The sequence below is a fragment of the Leptonychotes weddellii genome, chromosome 9 (assembly GCF_054177405.1).
Source record: "Leptonychotes weddellii isolate Sample4059 chromosome 9, ASM5417740v2, whole genome shotgun sequence".
NCBI classification, from domain to species: Eukaryota; Metazoa; Chordata; class Mammalia; order Carnivora; family Phocidae; genus Leptonychotes; species Leptonychotes weddellii.
Genome location: NC_138377.1, coordinates 73640810 through 73662219, shown reverse-complemented (window position 1 = coordinate 73662219; position 21410 = coordinate 73640810). Strand labels below are relative to the sequence as shown.

General features: G+C 35.5%; 1 protein-coding gene across 1 annotated transcript in view; it reads right to left on the bottom strand.

Annotated features, from left to right (window-relative positions):
• The window catches only part of KNL1 (kinetochore scaffold 1), a 35250-nt gene extending 14045 nt beyond the window's left edge, over positions 1-21205 (bottom strand). Inside the window, exons 1-12 of the mRNA XM_081830906.1 lie at positions 21142-21205; positions 20888-20921; positions 19547-19584; positions 16621-16673; positions 10728-15803; positions 8571-8709; positions 7880-7950; positions 7398-7496; positions 5224-5339; positions 3689-3779; positions 2979-3095; positions 1054-1141 (exon numbers count right to left, since the gene is read on the bottom strand). Of these exons, the coding sequence (XP_081687032.1) occupies positions 1054-1141; positions 2979-3095; positions 3689-3779; positions 5224-5339; positions 7398-7496; positions 7880-7950; positions 8571-8709; positions 10728-15803; positions 16621-16673; positions 19547-19584; positions 20888-20921; positions 21142-21172 (5953 nt within the window). The 5' untranslated portion in view covers positions 21173-21205. The remainder of the gene's footprint in view (positions 1-1053; positions 1142-2978; positions 3096-3688; positions 3780-5223; positions 5340-7397; positions 7497-7879; positions 7951-8570; positions 8710-10727; positions 15804-16620; positions 16674-19546; positions 19585-20887; positions 20922-21141) is intronic.
• Between the last annotated feature and the right edge of the window lie 205 nt (positions 21206-21410).

The window sequence follows — 21410 nt, the reverse complement described above, 5'->3', positions numbered from 1 at the left end:
AGACATTTTTGCATAGAGGTTCAGCAGGAAGCTAGAAATGTTAAGTTTGGAACTCAAGAGACAGGCTAAAGATGCTTTTACTCAGAATAATTATAAGCTACTCAAGGTCAAAATCTGTGTTTATATCTTTTTTTCTGATGCTAAGCACAGTATCAGCTATGCAGTAGGTGTTCAACAAATGATGAATTTAACTGAATTTGGGAATCACTGATACAAACACAAATGTGAAAGCAGAAGAAAGGGAGAGAATATAGAAATGAGTAGATGATAAAATCTAAATTTTTTTTTTTTTTTTTAAGATTTTATTTATTTGACAGAGAGAGAATGAGAGACAGAGAGCATGAGAGAAAGGAGGGTCAGAGGGAGAAGCAGACTCCTTGCTGAGCAGGGAGCCCGATGTGGGACTCGATCCCGGGACTCCAGGATCATGACCTGAGCCGAAGGCAGTCGCTTAACCAAGTGAGCCACCCAGGCGCCCCTAGATGATAAAATCTAAATGCCTACACATGAGGTTAGAGAGAGACCAACAGAAGGACTAAAGGGAGTACTCAGGAAAAAAGCAAACAGTTGGGGGTAGTGCAGTATCACAGAGGTTCAGGGAGATGAAAGGTTCAGAAAGAAAAGAATCAGCAGTGTCAAATGCTGAGAGGTCAAGATGGTTAAGAACCAAGAGCTTCCAAGTTTGATGATTATGTGGAATTTTGTGATCTTTGAGAAAGCAATTTCAGGACAATAATAGTAACAATGCGGGATCATGAGAGATCAAACTGAAAGGAGAGATAATTTTCAAAGAAGACAATAAGTTCATCTATTTAAAAAAATAAGACTATGGTTTAGATTATGAAGAGCTTTCTAAAGAGATTTATTATCTTGAGCATCTCTTGTTGATTGTGTTACGGATGACCACAGGAAAGGAGTTTTATTTTGCTCTAATTTAATGTCTCAAGTTGCTAATACAAGGCTTCAACATAAGTGACACCAGCAATCTGTACTGTAGGGAAGTATTTAGATAAAATTAAATTTTCTTTTGGAAAAGTATTCAAAATACATTACCTATTTCAACCTCAGTGAGACAGTTCTCAATCTTCTTAAGTATGTTGTCCATCTCATCTATCCTTATCTGAAGTTTCTCCCTCTCATTCTAAACACACAATATCATATTGTCAAGTTACACTTCTAAACAAAATATTTTAACATTATAAGTGGTTAAAGTTGCTGACATACTGCTATATCACGAACAGGCAAATCTTAAAATGAAGGTCAAAGCTTCAAGCCTGGACTTGAAATGTTTTTAAAAAGCATACATAACAGATTAATATAAACTTATTTTTTGTACTTTCCTTTATTCCAGTATTTCCATGTCATATAAGATGCTAATACATGTTACTTAAAAAAAAAATTTTTTTTTTAAAGATTTTAAGTAATCTCTACACCCAATATGGGCCTCAAACCTACAACTCCAAGAGCAAGAGTCTCATATCCACTGACTGAGCCAGCCAGGTGCTCCCCGCAAAAAGGATTTTTTATTTTTAAAAATTTTTAGAGGGGGGAGGGGAATGACAAAGAGAGAGGGAGAGAGAATATCTTTTTTTTTTTAATTATTAACATATAATGTATTATTTGTTTCAGAGGTACAGGTTTGAGATTCATCAGTTTTACACAATACACAGTGCTCACCATAGCACATACCCTCCCCAATGTCCATCACCTACCCACTCCATCCCACCCACCCCGCCTCCACTCCAGCAACCCTCAGTTTGTTTCCTGAGAGTAAGAGTCTCTCATGGTTTGTCTCCCTCTCTGGTTTCTTCTTGTTTCATTTTTCCTCTCTTCCCGTATGATCCTCTGCCTTATTTCTCAAATTCCACATATGAATGAGATCATATGATAATTGTCTCTCTCTGACTGACTGAGAGAGAATCTTAATCCACACCCAGTGTGGAGCGCAACTCGGGACTTAATCTCATGACCCTGAGATCAGGACCTGAGCGAAAGAACCAACTGAGCCACCCAGATGCCCCCCAAAAATAATAATTTTTTTAAAAAATATTTATTTATTTGAGAGAGAGGGAAGCAGAAGGAGAGGGAGAAGCAGAATCCCCGCTGAGCAGGGAGCCTGCCTGGAGCTCAATTTCAGAACCTCGTGATCATGACACCTGAGCTGAAGGCAGACGTTTATCCAACTGAGCCACCCAGGCGCCCCCAAAAAAAGAGTGCCTAAAAAAATGTTCTACGGTCAAATAAATATGGGAAACACTGAACAGAACTATAGCATGTTTTGTTCCTTTTATTTTTTTAAGGATTTTATTTATTTATTTGACAGAGAGAGACACAGCGAGAGAGGGAACACAAGCAGGGGAGGTGGGAGAGAGAGAAGCAGGCTCCCTGCAGAGCAGGGAGCCCGATGTGGGGCTCGATCCCAGGACTCTGGGATCATGACCTGAGCCGAAGGCAGACGCTTAACGACTGAGCCACCCAGGCGCCCCTGTTTTGTTCCTTTTAGACTTAAAAAAATATTTCTGACTTTAGACTTTAATATGCTAGCTATTATATTTCTCCAAAGGGGGAATATGGCATGTAACATTTCTCAGAATTATTTGCCGAGGGAAAAAGTTTTTTTATGCAAAGTACAATCATTTTGGGAAATGCTACTTTAAACATGCACACACAGGGGCGCCTATCTGGCTCAGTCGGTAGAGCACGCGACTCTTGATCTCGGGCTTGTGGGTTTGAGCCCCATGTTGTGTGCAGAATTACTTAAAAACATAAATAGATCACAAACTTGAGATGAGGACATAGGCCTATATTAGTAAATATATTCTACAATTACTCAAGATGCCAGATTTCCCACTTTTGATAAACTGAACCCCACCTCTTTATGAACCATGTTCCTTAGGAAACATTCTTCATATTCTATAACCACTATAAAGTAATTTTAATAGATCTTTCTTTCTATGCTGTTAACTGTTTCAAATTACCTGAGCTGACTGTACCAGTTTGCTGTAGAGAGCCACTTTTCCTTGGTGAGTGAAGACTTTAGTCATCTTTGTAAAACGTGATTTTATTTTGTTTAGGTAAATTCCAAAGACCTTCAGCTGCAAGGAAAAATCAAAGGTTAGGGCGTACTAAAACAAATGAGTTAGGAAAGGCAAATGGTCTGGGAAGGCTGGTTCAGCTGCTATGGGCTGTTTTGCCCATCCTAGACTGATTCCTAAGGCAGGGCATGTCTCATTTGCAAATTCAATCACATTTAGTAGTTTAAGAACAGAACCAAAGATTTTAATTTAATTCTTGCCTTTAATTCATTTATTCATATTACAAATCAGAAAATGATAGGCCCTAAGTTAATAAAACTCTTAATATATTAGAGCACATATAAAATGAGTTGCTATTTAAGTAACCAATTAAAGTAAATCTTTTCCTCATCTAAATCTAAGTGAAACAAGTAGGAGGAAATTCTAAATGAACTTCAAATATATTTCATATATTTAATTGGTCATTTGGGGTTTGAAAAGATTATATATTTTAATGATTATTCACGTATAATTAAATAAAAACCTTGCTAACATATTTTACCTGAGAAGTTAAAGAACTCATCACTAATTATCAAGTAACAGTTACTTATTTCACAATAAACAGGTTCAAAATGTCTATACTAATTCCCATTCAGAAAATGAGATAAAAATACCTCCTCATCAGAGCAGTGTCTCATTTTTTCCCACAGGTTCCTATTTACATCAGTCAACAGTTTATCCTGGTTCAATGCAGAAAGCTTTAATCTAAAATATAGAAAAGCTAATTAATTAGCACAGGGTTCAGAAGTCAGCTTGAATGAATCAACTGAGATTTACAGGCAAACTTAACTTAATTCCTCCTAGTTCTTTTCTACATTAAAAAAAGGGGAATTCACACAAGAACAGTGGTCAGCCTGATTATTTCAATGCTTGTAGAACAGTTCAAAAATGTTATGAATCAGAAAAACTTCCCTCACAATCTCAATGAACTTGTTCCAATATAAAAATATGTTGCTTTTAAAGAATCCTTAAGGCCTATCAGTGCATAACTGTTATGAAGTTGTAGCTATTATTTTAAGTAAAAGTTCCCAATTCAGTTCCCAGTCTTAACTCACCTTTATACAATAGCATTTATAAAAGTAGTAAAATTATATATTAGTCTCTTGTTAATAAGAAATAAATTTCTACCAGAGTTAGAATATATTATATACAGGAACATAAGTGTAAAATCAAACAGTAGAGCACATCTAAACAGACTGTGCATTGTATGTGAGATCCTATTTATTCAAAATAAAACATTCTAAGACAAATCTTGAGACACTCAACTCTTTTAGACAATATGAAGAAAAAAACCTTTTGTGTCTTGTTCAGTGATGAGCCCCAGTACCTAGTACAGTGCCTGGCACATAGTAGGTATTCAATATACAGTTGTGGAATGAAAAACCAGAATCAGGCAAATCTGTAGTATTATAATTTAACAGCATCTTAAGTTTTTAGTTTAAAAACTATATAGTTATTTAAAAATTATTTTATTTCTTTTCTGTTTGTTAGATTGGTTCAAATTTAGTCGAATAGTTCTAGGTAAATATGATATATTTTGCACAAATCTAATTTACCTGAGGGAATTTAGATATACCTAATCTGTAAATTACTATGCAGCATCCACATATACCAAAGCACTGAGCAATAATCTGTGTAATACCATGTACTTTCTTACATGCAAATCAAGGGCAAATGTGATAAAATTATAAACCCAAAGACAATCTTGATTTCAGGCACTATATATAAATTTCTAAAGGGTATTATCTTCTTTTGAAGATGTTCTTTTGCAATCAGTTTATGATATCATAACCTAATAACTGTTTACTGAGTGTATGACATACTTTTTGCTATGAATGACATGAAAACATTTTATATACACTATTTTTACTGCTCATATCTACCTGCTGAGTAGGTATTATTATCCCTAATTGATGGATGTTGAAATGAAGGTTAAATGTCTTACACAAAGTCACTGAGCTAGTGCTGTACCCAGGACTGAGCTTCAATCTGTCTGCCTACAAACCTGATTCTTTTCCACATACCATATCACACTGCCAATTAATGCCATGAACTTTTTCCTATGCCCATGTTATTCTAATTAGAACTTTACCACACAGATTATCCACCCATCCAACAAAACACACACAAAAAATAAAAACTTCCATACTCTTCAATTTTTTGGCGAAGAGTCTCACAATCTTCTCTATAAATCTGTATCTTGGGTCGGTAAACATACTGACTTAACATCAGGTCTTCTGGAGTAGGTGGTGTGTTTATAGTAAACTGGAAAAAAAAGAAAATCAGTCCCTCAAAACTGGTAGCTTGAAGACAAAACCATGTTTAAGAACTGTTTGAAGTTTCAGAGTGCTTATTTTAAAGTTCTACAAAGAAAAATTTGATTATTCTATGAAATTGATATACCCAGTAAGCTACAAGTTGGAATCCGAATACAAGTCTTTGACATAAAAGTCCATTTCCTACAGATGTTTAGTGGATGTTCCACTCACATGCGATTGAATAGTGGTTTGAAAATGGCTATGTGCTGTTTTAAGAAAATCAATACCTGAAAATTCAAACTTATCAGGAACCCTTTCATTAGAAGAAAGAAAAAAGATACCAGTTTCCTAGATTAATCTTTTCTACTCCCATTCTCTAGCCCTGATCCTTACTTCTATCCCAGTTTGAATTCAAATTTTTCTGGCATATGTAAAATAAGGTAGTAAAAATTTGGTTAAAAAAATTCTTTTAATCTCTGGACATGTCTTCTTTCTTAACCATCTATATTTTAGCCTTCTCTGTTTTCTTACTTAGGCTCTTAAGGCTTTTCTTATTTTATTGTCTTTTCAAAGTACCAGATTTTGGATTTGCTATTCTGTCTACTAATTTTTGTTTCCTGTCCCATTAGCTTTACCATTTACTTACATTAATTCTGCCTTCTTGCTTTTTTAATGGATTTTATTTTATTATTCATTTTCCAATTTCTTTTTTTTTTCAAAGATTTTATTTATTTATTTGACAGAGAGAGAGACAGCAAGAGAGGGAACACAAGCAGGGGGAGTGGGAGAGGGAGAAGCAGGCCTCCCGTTGAGCAGGGAACCCAGCGCGGGGCTCGATCCCAGGACTCTTGGATCATAACCTGAGCCGAAGGCAGACGCTTAACTGACTGAGGCACCCAGGCGCCTCTCATTTTCCAATTTCTTAAAGTGAGCATTAAAAATTCTTTTATTTTTAGATTCTCTTCTATAATAACAATGTTATCTAAGGCTTTTAATTTCCTGCAAAGTATAATTTTTGCTCTATGTCCCATATGTTTGGTATTAAATATTCTCCTTTGCTTTCTTAACAGTCTTGATTTCCTCTCTGAGCTCAGAGTTATGTACAAGTGTATTTTTCAATTTCCAAGAAGCTAAGAATGTTATAGTCCTTTCATTAGTTCTAATTTTATTGGATTAAGATCAAATGATGTTGTCCATAAAATCTCCATTTTTTTCGGGGCGCCTGGGTGGCTCAGTCGTTAAGCATCTGCCTTCGGCTCAGGTCATGGTCCCAGGGTCCTGGGATCGAGCCCCGCATCGGGCTCCCTGCTCCGCGGGAAGCCTGCTTCTCCCTCTCCCACTCCCACTGCTTGTGTTCCCTCTCTCACTGCCTCTCTCTGTCAAATAAATAAATAAAATCTTAAAAAAAAAAAAACAAACTCCATTTTTTTCAATTTGTTAATATTTGTGGCCTAGGGCATAACTAATTTTTGTAAATGTTTGACAGACTTAAGAGAAAAACATATTCCTATTAAGTGACAAATTTTTCTTCTTTTAAAATGAGTTTGTTGATTGTACAATTCAAATATTTGTATAATCTAACAATTTTGATTTTGAAAAATGTTTATTAAAAACTTCTGCTATATTTGGATTTTTATATAGTGGGAAAAAGCATATGCTCAGGAAAAAGTATCAGAGACAAAATACATGGCAAGGAATGAGAAAAAAAATAGAATTTCATCTTATCAAAGTCTATGATATTACAAAAAAAAAAATCAATTTTTTTTGTTTTTAAGTAGGCTCCATGCTGAAGCCCCAACACAGAGCTTGAACTCATAACCCTGAGATCAAGACCTGAGCTGAGATCGAGTCAGACATTAGCTGAATGAACCACCCAGGTGCCCCCCAAAAAAACAATTTTTATGCTAACCACAATATACCTACTATAGAAAAACTTTCTGCAAGCAAATATTCTTCCTTAGATTCTTTTTCTATTTTTGAATAAACAATGGTTTTGATGCACTTTAATAAACAAGTATAATACATTTTAACTGAGATAACTATTTTGCCAAGAAACTGCACTTACTTTGGCTGGGAGATTGCTCTGTCGGGGTTTCTGTATCAAAATGTGGACCTGAAGAAGTATAAAGAACTCCTTTATTGTAATTTTCCCATCTTTGAGTTTCTGAGGAAGGAAAAAAAGTTTGCACAATATTCAAGGTGAGCTCATTTTGACTATAACCACCCCATTTTGTTTCTAAATAGCTTATAGTATTTTTCATATATTTGTGGAAATATCCAAATATTTGTAAGCTATACATGAACAGATTTTATCTAATATTATTTCTTAAGGTTATTCAGTGACAACAGAATTGAGAACAAACAACAAAACACAGGTCTTTTAATTGTGATTTCTACCCCATATGATCAATCACCATGCTGGGTCCTTAACAAAAAAACCTAATTCTATATATAGTTGAATATTTCATAATTTTTAAAAAAAATTTAAAAAGTGAAAACAAAACAGGGAATATAGTTGCATTAGAAATGAGAAATAGTTTAACATACCTCCTTCAAGCTCTCTTCACAAATAGTGTCTCCAAGAAACTGTGATGGTTCCATTTGACTATTGTGCTGTGCTAGATGTAAAGCAAATTCAGGTGATAAACAAGTCAAAATTAAATTGTAAGCTTAATTTTAATTATCATTCAGGTTTATGTGTTGTTCATGCTCTTAAAGCTATCCATTAGGATCTTTTTGGGAAAAGAGTCATTTACAGGGCAAAGTATATTACCGTTTTAAGACCCTATCCAATTATTTCTCTACTAATTATAAGCTTCTTTTTAAAGATTTTATTTATTTGACATAAAGTGAGAGAGAGAGAGAGAGAGAACACAAGCAGGGGAAGTGGTAGGCAGAGGGAGAAGCAGGCTCCCGGGCAAGTGGGGAACCCGATGTGGGACTCGATCCCAGGACCCTGGGATCATGACCTGGGCCAAAGGCAGACACTTAACTGACTGAGCTACCCATGCGCCCCTAATTATAAGCTTATTTAAGGAAATTACCCTTTATGGTCTATCACTTCTCAATTTATTAAAATAACTAAGCATTAAAAATAAACTAAAATTATTTTACTTATCAACTACGTATAACTCCCAAAAAGCTTAAATAAATTTCAAATATCTCCTGAATTGAATACATTTATTATTAGTGAAGTAAGCAGATGACGTCTATTATTTAGTCTTTATGAAGATCTTACTGCTGAAGTCCAGAGAGGTCCCATCGGCCTTGATCGAATCAAGAGAACTGCTGCAACTAGATGGTGTTCTGCCCAGGCTTTTTATCAAAACACTGTTAGTATTTTTATCTATATCCCCGTCAGCATGGTGATCAAAAATCTGAAATTATCAATTAAGGAACATCATCAGCCTCGTTATGACTCTGTATACTTAAAATAACTGTTGAACACTAACAAATACTACTTCATAACATAAAATTTATCTACAATTATATGAAATATCTTAGTAACAAACTGGAATAAGTAACAAGAACTTATTAGGCCTTTAGAGTTCAAAGTAATTTTATTTTAATTTTTTAAAAAGTTTATTTATTTTTCTTAGTAATCTCTACACCCAACATGGGGCTCAAACTCACAACCCTGAGATCAAGAGTTGCCTGCTCCTCTGACTGAGCCAAACAGGTGCCCCTAAAGTTCAAAGGAATTTTATTTAAGAATACATAGAAATCAGTTTGCGTATTATACTGTATAAGCAAATTGTTTCTCAGATGTGTCTAAGTTAAAGCCAGATCCTATGAGCTGCCAAACGCTGACCTATTCAATTATTCAACTACTAGCCACCAGGGTCAGGGCTACCACACTGAAATAAAACAGCATAGAATATTGGCTATTCATAATGACTCTGGCTAGAACAACAAAGAAACTCATTTCCAGGTTTTAGTACTTCTTTCCCCAGATGACTAAGACTCCTTTGGCTGATGTCAAATAAGTGATATGGTCTTGCTTTTACCATTTTAACCATTTGACTTTAAGCCTTAAATGCCATTTTCATCTACCTACTTACATATGTTTTTGAGGACAATATATCCTTTGTCTAAATGTTAGAATGTAATCTCCATGAGAACAGATTTTTTTCTGTAAATTGCTGCTGATGTATTCCCAGCACCTAAACAGTACTCAGGACACAGGAGACATTCAATATCTACTGAACAAAATACTAATTTTCATATAATCCGTTCAGTTATAAATTTCCTATCACTGATACTACATTCTCAAAGCTTCACAGATGAACCATTTCCTCAGGACCTCATATTATAGAACTACTGAAATATTTTTCTAAGCTTACTCACATATTAGAGTTTAAATTTTGTTTCCTATGAACCTCTGATACTTTTTAAAATTATTTTATTTTTTTTAAGATTTTATTTATTTATTTGACAGAGAGAGAGACATAGCGAGAGAGGGAACACAAGCAGGGGGAGTGGGAGAGAGAGAAGCAGGCTCCCTGCAGAGCAGGGAGCCCGATGTGGGGCTCGATCCCAGGACCCTGGGATCATGACCCAAGCCGAAGGCAGACGCTTAACGACTGAGCCACCCAGGCGCCCCTGATACTTTTTTAAAAAAGATTTTATTTATTTTTGGGAGAGGGAACACAAGCAGTAGGGAGAGGTAGAGGGAGAGGGCGAGGGAGAAGCAGGGCTTGATCCTGGGATCATGACCTGAGCTGAAGGCAGCCTCTTAACTGACTGAGCCACCCAGGCGCCCCCCTCTGATACTTTCTAATCTTTTATTTCTCTACCTATAAAACTCAGTTTGAGTGACAGATTTTATTCTCTCCAAGTTATCCAAATGAGTGTTCCCTCAACTTTTAAAATCTATAACCTCTTTCATAAACTCAAATTCTCACTTCTTCACTTTGAGATACTGGGCTTGACCTAGGCATTCTCTCATCCACTAAAGAGGCATTCTACATATCCTCATTAGCCAAGAAAATTCAGGCAAGCTTTTCTTTATGCAGTTTGCATAACAAAAAGGCTTTTTTGTTATGCAGATATTTAGACTGAATTTAAGACTAAATATTCAGATATTTAGACTAAATTTAACGTTTCAAACTACATATACCATGCCTAGAGATTCTCCTAATGCAAAACCACAATGACAAATTACACAATTACATTAATTTTTGTACTACTTCTCATTTCACTTTTTGTGATGATTTGTCACTTCAAATTGTTTTTAAATCTAGCTGTTAGTCAAATAATTCCTTAACATTCTAAATAGGAATATTTCTCCAGCCCTATAACTGGAAATAATCAATTCCTGCTCATCCAAGACTAAAATTAAAACTCAATACTCCTAACTTAAAAAACACATTCCTTAGTTCAAGACAGAGCTTACCTCCTGATCTTGTGCAGTATCACTAAACCTAATCTCACTTTTCCTGATTTTCTTCTCATTCTGAATATCCTCTTCATCTTGTACCCAGGTCCTTTTTTGGCTACTGTAGGTTTCTCTTATTTTATTTTCAGATGGTGAAATCTCTTTTTGATATGTCTTAATCAAAGCCTTTTCCTCAGATTCTATAGTAATAGAATCTGAGGAATTAATCTCACCAGGATATACAGGAAGGTTTTCCTCATTTATATATTGAGATGGACTTAAGGTCAGTTTAGCTGCAACAAATTCAATGCTTGACTCCTTACTGAAGACTGGTTGAGCTTCTAAATGATTTAAATCAGTTGTTTCTGCTTGAATCTGCTTCAGGTCATTAATACCAGTGACACTACAATTTCTCTTGTTTGGCAATCTGGGCAAAAATATTCCCAAAGAACATCTCCTCATTTTATCTTTTACAACTGTCACGAGTGGTACAGAATTAGTTTCAGCTCCATTATGAGAAATTTTACTTTTTTCATCTCTATCATCTTCAACATTGCTGGGCACTGTGTTAATATTATGTATTTCTGTAGCTTGCACTATACTCATATGATTGTGTGCCTTATTTACTAATGCAAATAATTGTTCTGGAGAAGGTGGTATATGAGGAGTTTGGAAATCTAAAAATTCTTTAGGTTTTCCATTCAAATTATTCAGATTTGATCTGACACTACTAAAACTTGCAGTATTAGATGCAACTGCAGGATCTGATGTTTCTCTAGAATTAGCACGAGTTTGAATAACTTGCTTAGTCAAGTCTGAATTACTGTGGAAATCTGTATTACATTTAGCTGTCTGAATATTTTTTCTTGGCTCCTTTGTACAGGCTATAGTAAACTGTTTGTCATTGTTGAGCATTTTGGACTCATTTTCACATGTGGGTACAGAGGGATTTCCTATAACAATATTTAAATTCTTATTTCCAGCATTCGATGATATAGTCTCATCTTTATTCACAATTATCTGTCCTTGTTGAGGTAATGGAGGTAGCTGGCTTGAGAGATGAGGCTGAGAAGTAACACAAACATCAACAAAGGTCATCTTTAAATTATGTTCTGCCTTATCAACAAAGCCCTCCATTTGATCCTCTGGGAGCTTAAAAGATACTTGCTTTGAATTAGGTTTAGTTATCTCCCCCAGATCTTGACTATATAATAAAGTTTGATTAGCTATTAAATTTTGGGGCTCCTTAATCAGATCTTGATCTTTGAGCACTGTTGTAACACAGTCTGACTGTCCTTTGGTATTGGTTTGAGTCACTTTTTCCTTTTCTAACAAAGAACAAGAAGCAGAGAGAGGCAGTCCCTCAGATTTCAAGTAATATTCATTGGCTAAATTGTTTACATAAATAAGATCATTTTGCACTGGACAGTTACTGGCTTTCTCATCTTTATCACCTAAGGACATGACATTCCCCTCCAAATTATCAAAACAGGAAACAGCATTTGGTAAACAGGAATAATTATCACTGGATCCACACCCAGCAATTGCATGACTATTTGTAAAATCCATGTCTCTTCTATCTGTACTATTTAACTGACAGCTTACAATTTTTGCTTTTTCCAGTGTATAGGCCTGGTCTACAACTTTCCCCATGACCTCTTCATCTACAGTGCTATTGAATTTGATAACTTCTAACTCACTTTGACCCCTAGACAATGTATTAGTAGGAACAGAGGGTATCACATGATGCTTTTGCTTAGTGTAAAGAACAATTTTGTTTTCTACAGCCGGTGCTTGTTTTTCAATGACTTCTTGAACAGAGCTACCATCATTATGAAAAGAAATACCCCAAATTTTTCCATTAGCTATTCCAGATTTAGGGCATTCTTTAAGACTTTTCTCTGTGTCTTGACAATCAATGAAAACAGTATGGGACTTGGTGACTTCCAGATCATCATGATTATCTACAAACATTAGAGTTTTGTCTATTGGCCTGGTAGTTTTTTTATCTGGTGAGACAGTTTTACATTCTAAGGCAGTTGTGTGACTTCTAGTCATCTCCATGTCATCTTGCCCATATATATACAAAACAGTTTTAGAAGTTCCTGCCAAAGGCACCAAATGGGAATCCTCTCTATCTTCCAGGGCAGTTTTGTTTATTTCCACTGTATAGCTCTGGGTGATATCCATATCATTTTTATCATTTTTGGAAAATGCAGCAGTCTTGTCATTTTTAAGTCTAAGGCTTTTCCTTCTCTGACTTTTGCCTGATATAGTTTCATTCAGAAATTCTGGTTTTTGTACATCATCATTTTTCCAAAAGGTTGATTTAGATACTTCCATGTTATCACCAGCTATAAATCCTACAGCTTTCTCTATAGGACCATTGTTAGACCATCCCCTCAGTAGTGTTAGCTCGTTGACTTTTGCTGAATGGTCACTTTCACCATTCTCTGGAAAGGAAACATTCTCCTTAGCAGAAGCAGGTGTCAGTTTTGGCTTTTCTAGGCTTTTCCTTTTGTATAGTTCAAAGTCAAGTCTGTCTGTAAGCACAGTCCTCTCCTTTGCTTGGTAGTCAATGAAAACAGTATGGGACTCTGTCATTTCCAGTTCATTGCAATTATCTACAAACATTACAGTTTTGTCCATTGGCCTAGTGGTTATTTTATCTGGTGAAACAGTTTTACAGTCTAAGGCAGTTGTGTGACTTTTAGTGACCTCCATGTCATCTTGCCCACATGTATACAAAACAGTCTTAGAATTTCCAGCCAAATGGGAATCTTGTTCATGTAATAAAGCTTTATGATTTATTTCCACTGTATAACTCTTAGTGATATCCATATCATTCTCATTATCTTCTGAAAATACAATAGTCTTATCAATTTTTTGTCTGCCAACACTTTTCCTTCCACAAATTTTGACATCTTGCTTTTCATTCAGAAATCCAAGTTTTTGTATGCTTTTGTCTTCTAACACATCTATGTTATCATTAGAAATAAATGCTCCAGTTTTTTCTGTAGGAATTTTATTACATTTTTCAACTTTTACAGTTATCTGTCTGTCTACTGTTGTTAGCTGGCTGTTAGAATTTTCTAAATTAGTTTTACCCAATTCTTGTACTTCAGAAGGACCAAATCCAATGACAACAGTGTGACTCTTGGTTATATCCATATTTTGTTCCTCCTCTGAACAAATAATTGTTTTGTTATGGGAACAGCCAGATGTGGGATTGCCTACACTTTTCCTCAGTGGCTCAGGCAGTTCAGAATTCTGGCCTGATACAGGTTTCTCTGTGTAACTGTTAACAGTAGTATTATGATTTTTCATGGTAGACTGTCCTTCTAATGAAAATAGTGACTCTGTGGTAGGAAAGAAAGATGGCTCACATGAAACTGTATTTCTATTGTTTCCCAGTGCTATTTGTTTCTTAAGATTTCCACCAGAGTATACTATACTATGGCTCAGTGCTATGTCTTGATTAATATCAGCTGACTGAGGAGAATCTTTATCAAGATAGGGTGCAGTCTTTAAAACTTGATCTTTTTCTTTGCCCCACATGTCAGTTGGAATGTTTTTAGATATTATGTTTGGCTGCTGGGATGGTTCAATATGACTTTTGGTCATTTCTTCCCATTCATCTGAAGGGCTTTTGCTGTGAGAGTGAAATTTACTGGTATTCTCAAATATTAGATTGTAAGATGCAAGAGGAGCTTGACTTTGTAAGTTAGTTGTGTGACTTTTAGTCAAATCCATATCTTCACCTGTGAAGATTTCAGTCTTTTTGTCAGTCAATGAAATAGATAAAGAATTTGCCAGGCTCTGCTGTAATCTTCCCTTAGATACATGAGGAACTAAGCTACAATTTATATTCATTTCCCCATCCTCTGACATGGTTATGAGATTTTGGAGCATCATTTCTTTTTCAGATATTGGTGTGTCTGCTCTCTGTATATTTGTCTGATCTTGCTTAAAAATCTGATTATCTATTGCAACTGTATGACTCCTGGTAATGTCCATGCTATCCTCTCCTGAATAAATAGTTTTCTCTGTGAGAAGAGAGATGGCATCTAGATTGGGATACATTTTAGAATAATTACTATCATTCTTCAGCAAATTCTTCTCTTCTCTCATAACTGAGAGACACTTGGTCAGTTCCATGGCATCATTACTATTAGAATAGAAAAATGTCTTATAATTTTGAGTCGCTGGGCTGGAACATATAGATTCTGGGATTATGGCCAATGTTCTGGCATCTTGGTTAGAAGTCTGTGTGCCTGTGTGAGTTTCTGTCCCGGTAATACAACTTTTGGTAATATGTATTTCACCATTAGGGTTTAAAGAAGGGTCTTGAAAAGCAGCATTTGGTTTATTCTTAAAGACTGTCTTCCTTCCTGGAGCTTTAGTTCCATAATCTGTCATAACCTCCATCATGACATTCTGAGTTTGATTTTCTATATTAGATAAATTATCTGATGAGGGTAAATTCTGTATAGTGTGATTACTTGTCAAGTCCATAAAATCATTGCCATAAATAGTAATATCATCACCTTTAAATTCCCTTAAGCTGACCTCACTGGATGTGGGAACCAAAGTCTGAATATTGGCTGTATGACACTGGGTGAAATTCATCCCATCATCTTGTTCTCTAAAGATTCTAGTCATATTATTACTATTTTCATCTACCCTAAGAGATACATGCATTTGATGTACAGAAGAGTCCCTATTTGATTCTTTGGGATGAATAGATATCTCGAAATTTTCTTTATCAGGTCCTGTTAGAGAGGCATTAGATTTTCCCATTTTCAATCTTTTTATGAAGTCATTAAAATTTATTTTCTTTTCTGAAGAAGTGCTTTGATCCGTGGAAAAATTTAATTCTTTTTTCATTCTTGAATCCTTAGTATGGAGCTTTAAGTTAGCCAGAAATGATGTGGTATCTATCTTAGTGGACTTTTCACTTTTAGGACAACCTAAAAGGCCTTTGGTAATCATTATGGTGTGACTTGTTGTTAGGTCCATCTGGTTTTCATCTGAAAAGATGACTGTTTGGTCATTTGCATGTTTCCTTTCATGGTTGTGTTCTGTAACTGAAATCTATAATGAAAGCAAAATATAGGAGATCAGATCAAATGCAAACTTTTAAGACAGGTATTTTATAATATGTACTATATATAGAGTACTATATAAATAATCCTCAACGATGGCTTCATGATACACTGGTTTGTTTGAATCAGTGGTGTGGTATGTAGCATGTAATTTGTTATTACATTTTTTTTCGAAGTCTGTAAATGCTTTTAGTGTTTTTCGACAAATAAAAGTTCAAGGTTAATTATACACCAACTAGAATGACTAAAAAATGAAAAAGACTGACAATATCAAATGTAACTATAATGAAAATTCTAATTATTATATTAGATAGGTCATTCGCATCCTAAGTAAAAAATACTTAGAATGGGCTAAGAGCATGATGGCTAATTTATAGTACACTCTACTCTTGGAAGTTGGGTTCTCTTTGAATCTTAATGCAATGGTTTTATTTGTAAGGAAACAGTCTAACTCCTTGCTACTCAAAGTATGTTTTGTGAACTAGTGCACTAGTATCATCAGGAGATTGTTAGAAGTGTAGAATCTCAGGGCCTGCCCCAGATATACTGAAAAAGAATCTATATTTTAACAAAATCCTGCATATGCCCATTATAGTTTGAGAAGTCCTGATATAATTATATATTTCCCTATTATTTAAACTGGCCATGATTGAACTGTCCTTAGGTTAACTGAAAAGGTAGGAAGTTTTCCAGTCTACGCTGGTCTTCTTTAGTAAGTAATCCCTAAATCATGCCATTACCATTAATTTTTTTGTGTGTTAACTACAAGGGAGAATAAAATAAAAGGCATGTGCATGAACTCATACCTCTCTCTGTTGCATCTGGGTCTGAATGGGAGCACAAAGCAATGTGTTCATCCCTATTGAGAAAGATGAAAAAACTACAGTCAATAGCAAAAATATGTATCAACAAGAGCCTGATTTTTCTTTCCTTAGGTTCTTGATCATTTATGAGAATTTATTGAAGTTTTATCAGTTACTAAGCCCTTCATAAGGACTTAGGTATTAAATTTCATTAAGACTTCTAATTGTCCCTTGGTGCTCAGTGGATTAAGTCTTCAACTCTTGATTTCGGCTCGGGTCCTGATCTCAGGGTCTTCAGATTGAGCCCCATGTTGGGCTCTGCACACTGTGGGGAGTTTGCTTCTCTACCTCTCCCTCTGCCCTTCACCCCGTGTGCTCTCTCTCTCTTAAATAAATATTTTATTTTTAAAAAAAGATTTCATTTGAGAGAAAGCATGAGTGAAGGGAAGGGCAGAGGGAGAGGAAGAAGCAGTCCCTGTTGAGCATGGAGCCTGATGTGGGGCTCGATCCCAGGACCCTGAGACCATGACCTGAGCCGAAGTGAGACATTTAACCAACTGAGCCACCCAGGCACCCCTAAATAAATCTTAAAAAAAGAAAAACCAACTTATAATTGTCCCATTTTAGGGACAGAGAGATCTGTGATTATTGTATACTCTACGTGACTGAAATATTTTTAGAATGTGGTGATTTTATTTATTTATTTTAAAGATTTTATTTATTTATTTGACAGAGAGAGAGACAGCGAGAGAGGGAACACAAGCAGGGGGAGTGGGAGAGGGAGAAGCAGGCTTCCCACCGAGCAGGGAGCCCGATGCGGGGCTCGATCCCAGGACCCTGGGATCATGACCTGAGCAGAAGGCAGAAGCTTAATGACTGAGCCACCCAGGCACCCCTAGAATGTGGTGATTTTAAAGGTGGAAAGTTTGGACTACTTTTTTCCCCTTTACTTCTTTATTTTTATTCCCTGTATAGTAGAGGTTACATGGTAAAGAGTACCAATTCATGAGACTGAAATGTTAGAGTAAGATTTTGAAGCATCTTTTATTCTATGTTAAGGAATCTAGATGTTACCATGATGAGATGTGCATTTTATAAAAACTCCAGAGAAGGAGAAAAAAGTAGATTTAAGAGAAGATGAACCAGTGAGGAGCTGCTGTAATAGTACAGATACAAACAGGATGAGAATTTCTGTTTGGGTAAGAGAAAATGAGAATGGAAAGAAAGGATTAGACTCAGGACACTTTAGGATTGAAATATAAAGATTAGATGGACTTTGGAAATAAGGAAGGGATTGAAGATGCTGTAATAAAACAGGAAATACATTTTTATAATATTTAAGTTTAAAGGCAAATCTCTAGAACATTTTTTTAAAGTTTTTATTTAAATTCTGGTTAACATACAGTGTAATATTAGTTTCACATGTACAATACAGTGATTCAACACTTCCATACAACACCCAGTGCTCATCACAAAAATCTTTGAAACATTTTAAAGAGTTTATGGCAACCTTGATTGAATATGAAGTAATTATAGGCTTTTTGTTAAAAATCTTACTTATATATCAAGCTTTCATTCACTTATCCAACAAATATTTACTCAGAACTTATCATGTGCCTCAAAAGTCAACTACCTACTAAGGCACAAAGAACAGACAAAATTTCTGGACTCAGAGTTCCCAGTTTAATTAAGGAGCCAGAAGGAAATACCTAAAATACAGTATGATAAATTCTACAAAAGACTCAGAAATAAAAGGGGTATTAAACCATTATAGGACAGAGTGACTCCTTGGTTTTGTCAGAAAAGGCTCCATTTAAGCCAGTACAACTTGATGTCTGGTGCCAGTCTGTGAACTGCTTGTTACCAATTCATGATGAAATAAGGAGCTTGCAGCCAATGTAAATCATGTGATATTTCTTTCATCAAGAAAGCTTTGCTAAGAAAAAAATGTCAGCTAACTAAACAGTAGTTTACTGCCATAGTTGATTTACATTCTAGTGCAAGTTCCGTTTATGTCATGGATTATTAACAGTTTGAGGGCTAGCTACTTTTTTTTTTTTTTTATTAAGATTTTATTTTTAAGTAATCTCTACACCCAGTGTGGAGCTCAAACTCACAACCCTGAGATCAAGAGTTGCATGTTCCACCAACTGAGCCAGCCAGGCACCCTGGACTGGCTACATTGAATAGCACTGAAGTTAACCTAAGTGAAAAACTAAGTTAGGTGAAAAATGAGAAGACTAATAGGCAACTTGGAGTAGGAAGGGCACTTCAGAGAGAAGAAAGAAATGGATACCCAGAAAAAAAGTCAACATGGGGATCTATTAATACTTCTTCATGGGCTAGAGCATATCTATAAAGGGTAAGAGATAAGGTAGGAGAAGTTAAGCCAAATTTTAAAGAGCCTTCAAAGTCTATGCCAAAGAATGTGGGTTTTATCCTGTAAGGAAAAAAGTGTCATTGAAAAATTTTAAGTTGGGAGGTAATATCAGATTTAGAAATATGCAGAATGGATTATAGGGATAAGAAACTAAATACAATAGCCCCTGAAAGAATAATGAACAATGAAGATTTGAACTCAAACAGTGGCAGAAGGAACAGAGAGGAGGTAAAAGATTTGCAAGATATTTAAGAGAAAGAATAGAGAGTGAAGACAAATAGATATAGAGAATGAGGAAAAAGTTCAAAAATGACTCAATTTCTGACTTGAGTGAATGAATGAGTGAGTGGGAATCCAAAATAGAGAAAACAAGTGGAACAGCAGGTCTGGCAGAAATAATAGCAAATTTGTGAAATTTCATATTGAAGATTTTGTATAAAGAACAGAGCTCTTTACATTTTTTTCCAAAGTTCTTTTACACATTACTCTGTCCGAAATTTGGCTGAAGAGAAAGTTATGTGGTAAGAAAAGTATTCTGGTCATACTCACCAGTAATGTCATAGTAGTTATCTTCTGGATTCTTATTCCTAAAAATTAAAAAGTATTTTAAGAATCTATATCCCAAACAATGATCAAAAATCATAACATTTGAAAGAGTAGGGAAGGTGAAAGGTTTTCATAGGGTGACTGTCAGAAAAATACAATGACATCTTTAAAAAGACTCATCTAACTCTGGCAGAAAAAAATTACAAGGCAGTCAAAGGAACCTTTTCAGATTGGTCTTCAGGCGTTGTTAATTTCAAGGATACTATAAAAATGTGCTTAATATATGCTGTTGTTTTTTTTTAAAGAACAACCTAAAAAGCAACTCATTATCTAGAGATTTAGCCTTAAAAAAAGCAAATAAAAGAAAACAACCCAAATGTCCATCAACAGGGAGCTGACTAAATGCTGATGCAAACATACAACAAATTATGAAAGACTGAGGTATATCTATATGTAACAACATGGAAAGTGTTATCAGACATATTATTAAGTATTCTCATTTTTGTCTTGTTAAAAACAAAAACTAAAGATAAACATGCACTTGGATATACATTTAAGTTTCTGCAAAGACATCTAAAATTATCAGGGTGCCTGAGTGGCTCAGTCAGTTAAGCATCTGACTCTTGATCTCCACCCAGGTCTTGATCTCAGGGTTGTTGAGTTCAAGCCCCATGCTGGGCTCCACACTCAGCGGTGGTTAACTGTGAGGAGCCTAAGCTTAGAGAATTTTCTGAATCAGTATATAAAAAGAATCTTTTTTTCCAGCTCAAGAGTAGTCAATTACATGGAAAATTTAGAATTTATTTAACCAGTCCCTGATAGATCCTTAGGATCTTTTACCTCCTTTGCTATTACAATAAATGCTGCAGCAAATAACCTTATATGTTCATTTTAAACATTTACAAGTATCTTGAAATAAATTCCCAGACATGAAATTACTGAGTCAAAGGGCATGTGTATTTAAAATTTTGAATGATACTGCCAACTGCCTTCTTCAGTTTATATCCACTAGCAAAGAGCGACTTTTTACCTATATTCTTTTTTTTTTAAGTTCTATTTATTTGAGGGAGGGAGGGGCAGAGGGAGAAGGACAAGCAGACTCCCTGCTGAGAACTGGATATGAGGCTCGATCCCAGGACCCTGAGATCATGACCCAAGCTGAAGTCCTGGGTCCCTGCTCCCTGCTCAGTGGGGAGCCTGCTTCCCCCTCTCCCTCTGCCGCTCCCCCTGATTGTGCTCTCTCTCTCTCTCTCAAATGAATAAAATATTTAAAAAATAAACACTGCATTTGATAGGAATAAACAGCTTTTAAAATATAATTTGAATCACATTTTCTTTACTTACTGTATAAACAGAACATTTTCTCCTGCTTCTGTTTCTAAAAATAAAATAAAAATTAAATTTGTTCAAGGATACACTGATAAAGCATTAGAAAAATTGCATACGAACATTAACAATTAAAAAAAATAAATTACTAACTACCCACCTTACTTTCTGACCCCATGGCTCAAGCTATACTTTTTAAGCAATAAGATAGACAGTTTTATCAATCACCTGGTTAGATAGCCACAGTAAAATTTAATAGAAAACAGATTTACCTGCAATTTCTGACTTTCTTACTATTTTCATTTGAGACTCTGTCTGGAATACTCTAGAAAAGAAAATAAAGATTACTGAAAATCTGCAATTTAAAAAAAAAAGATTTTATTTATTTATTCTGGGTGGGGGCATGAGCAGTGGCGGGCTGGTGCGGGGGTAGGGGGGAATGGGGAGACAGGGAGGAGGTGTTGGGGTTGGGGACGGACAAGCGGATTCCCTGCTGAGCGCGGAGCCCAACCTGGTGGCTCCTGGCTCTGAGCTGGGCTCA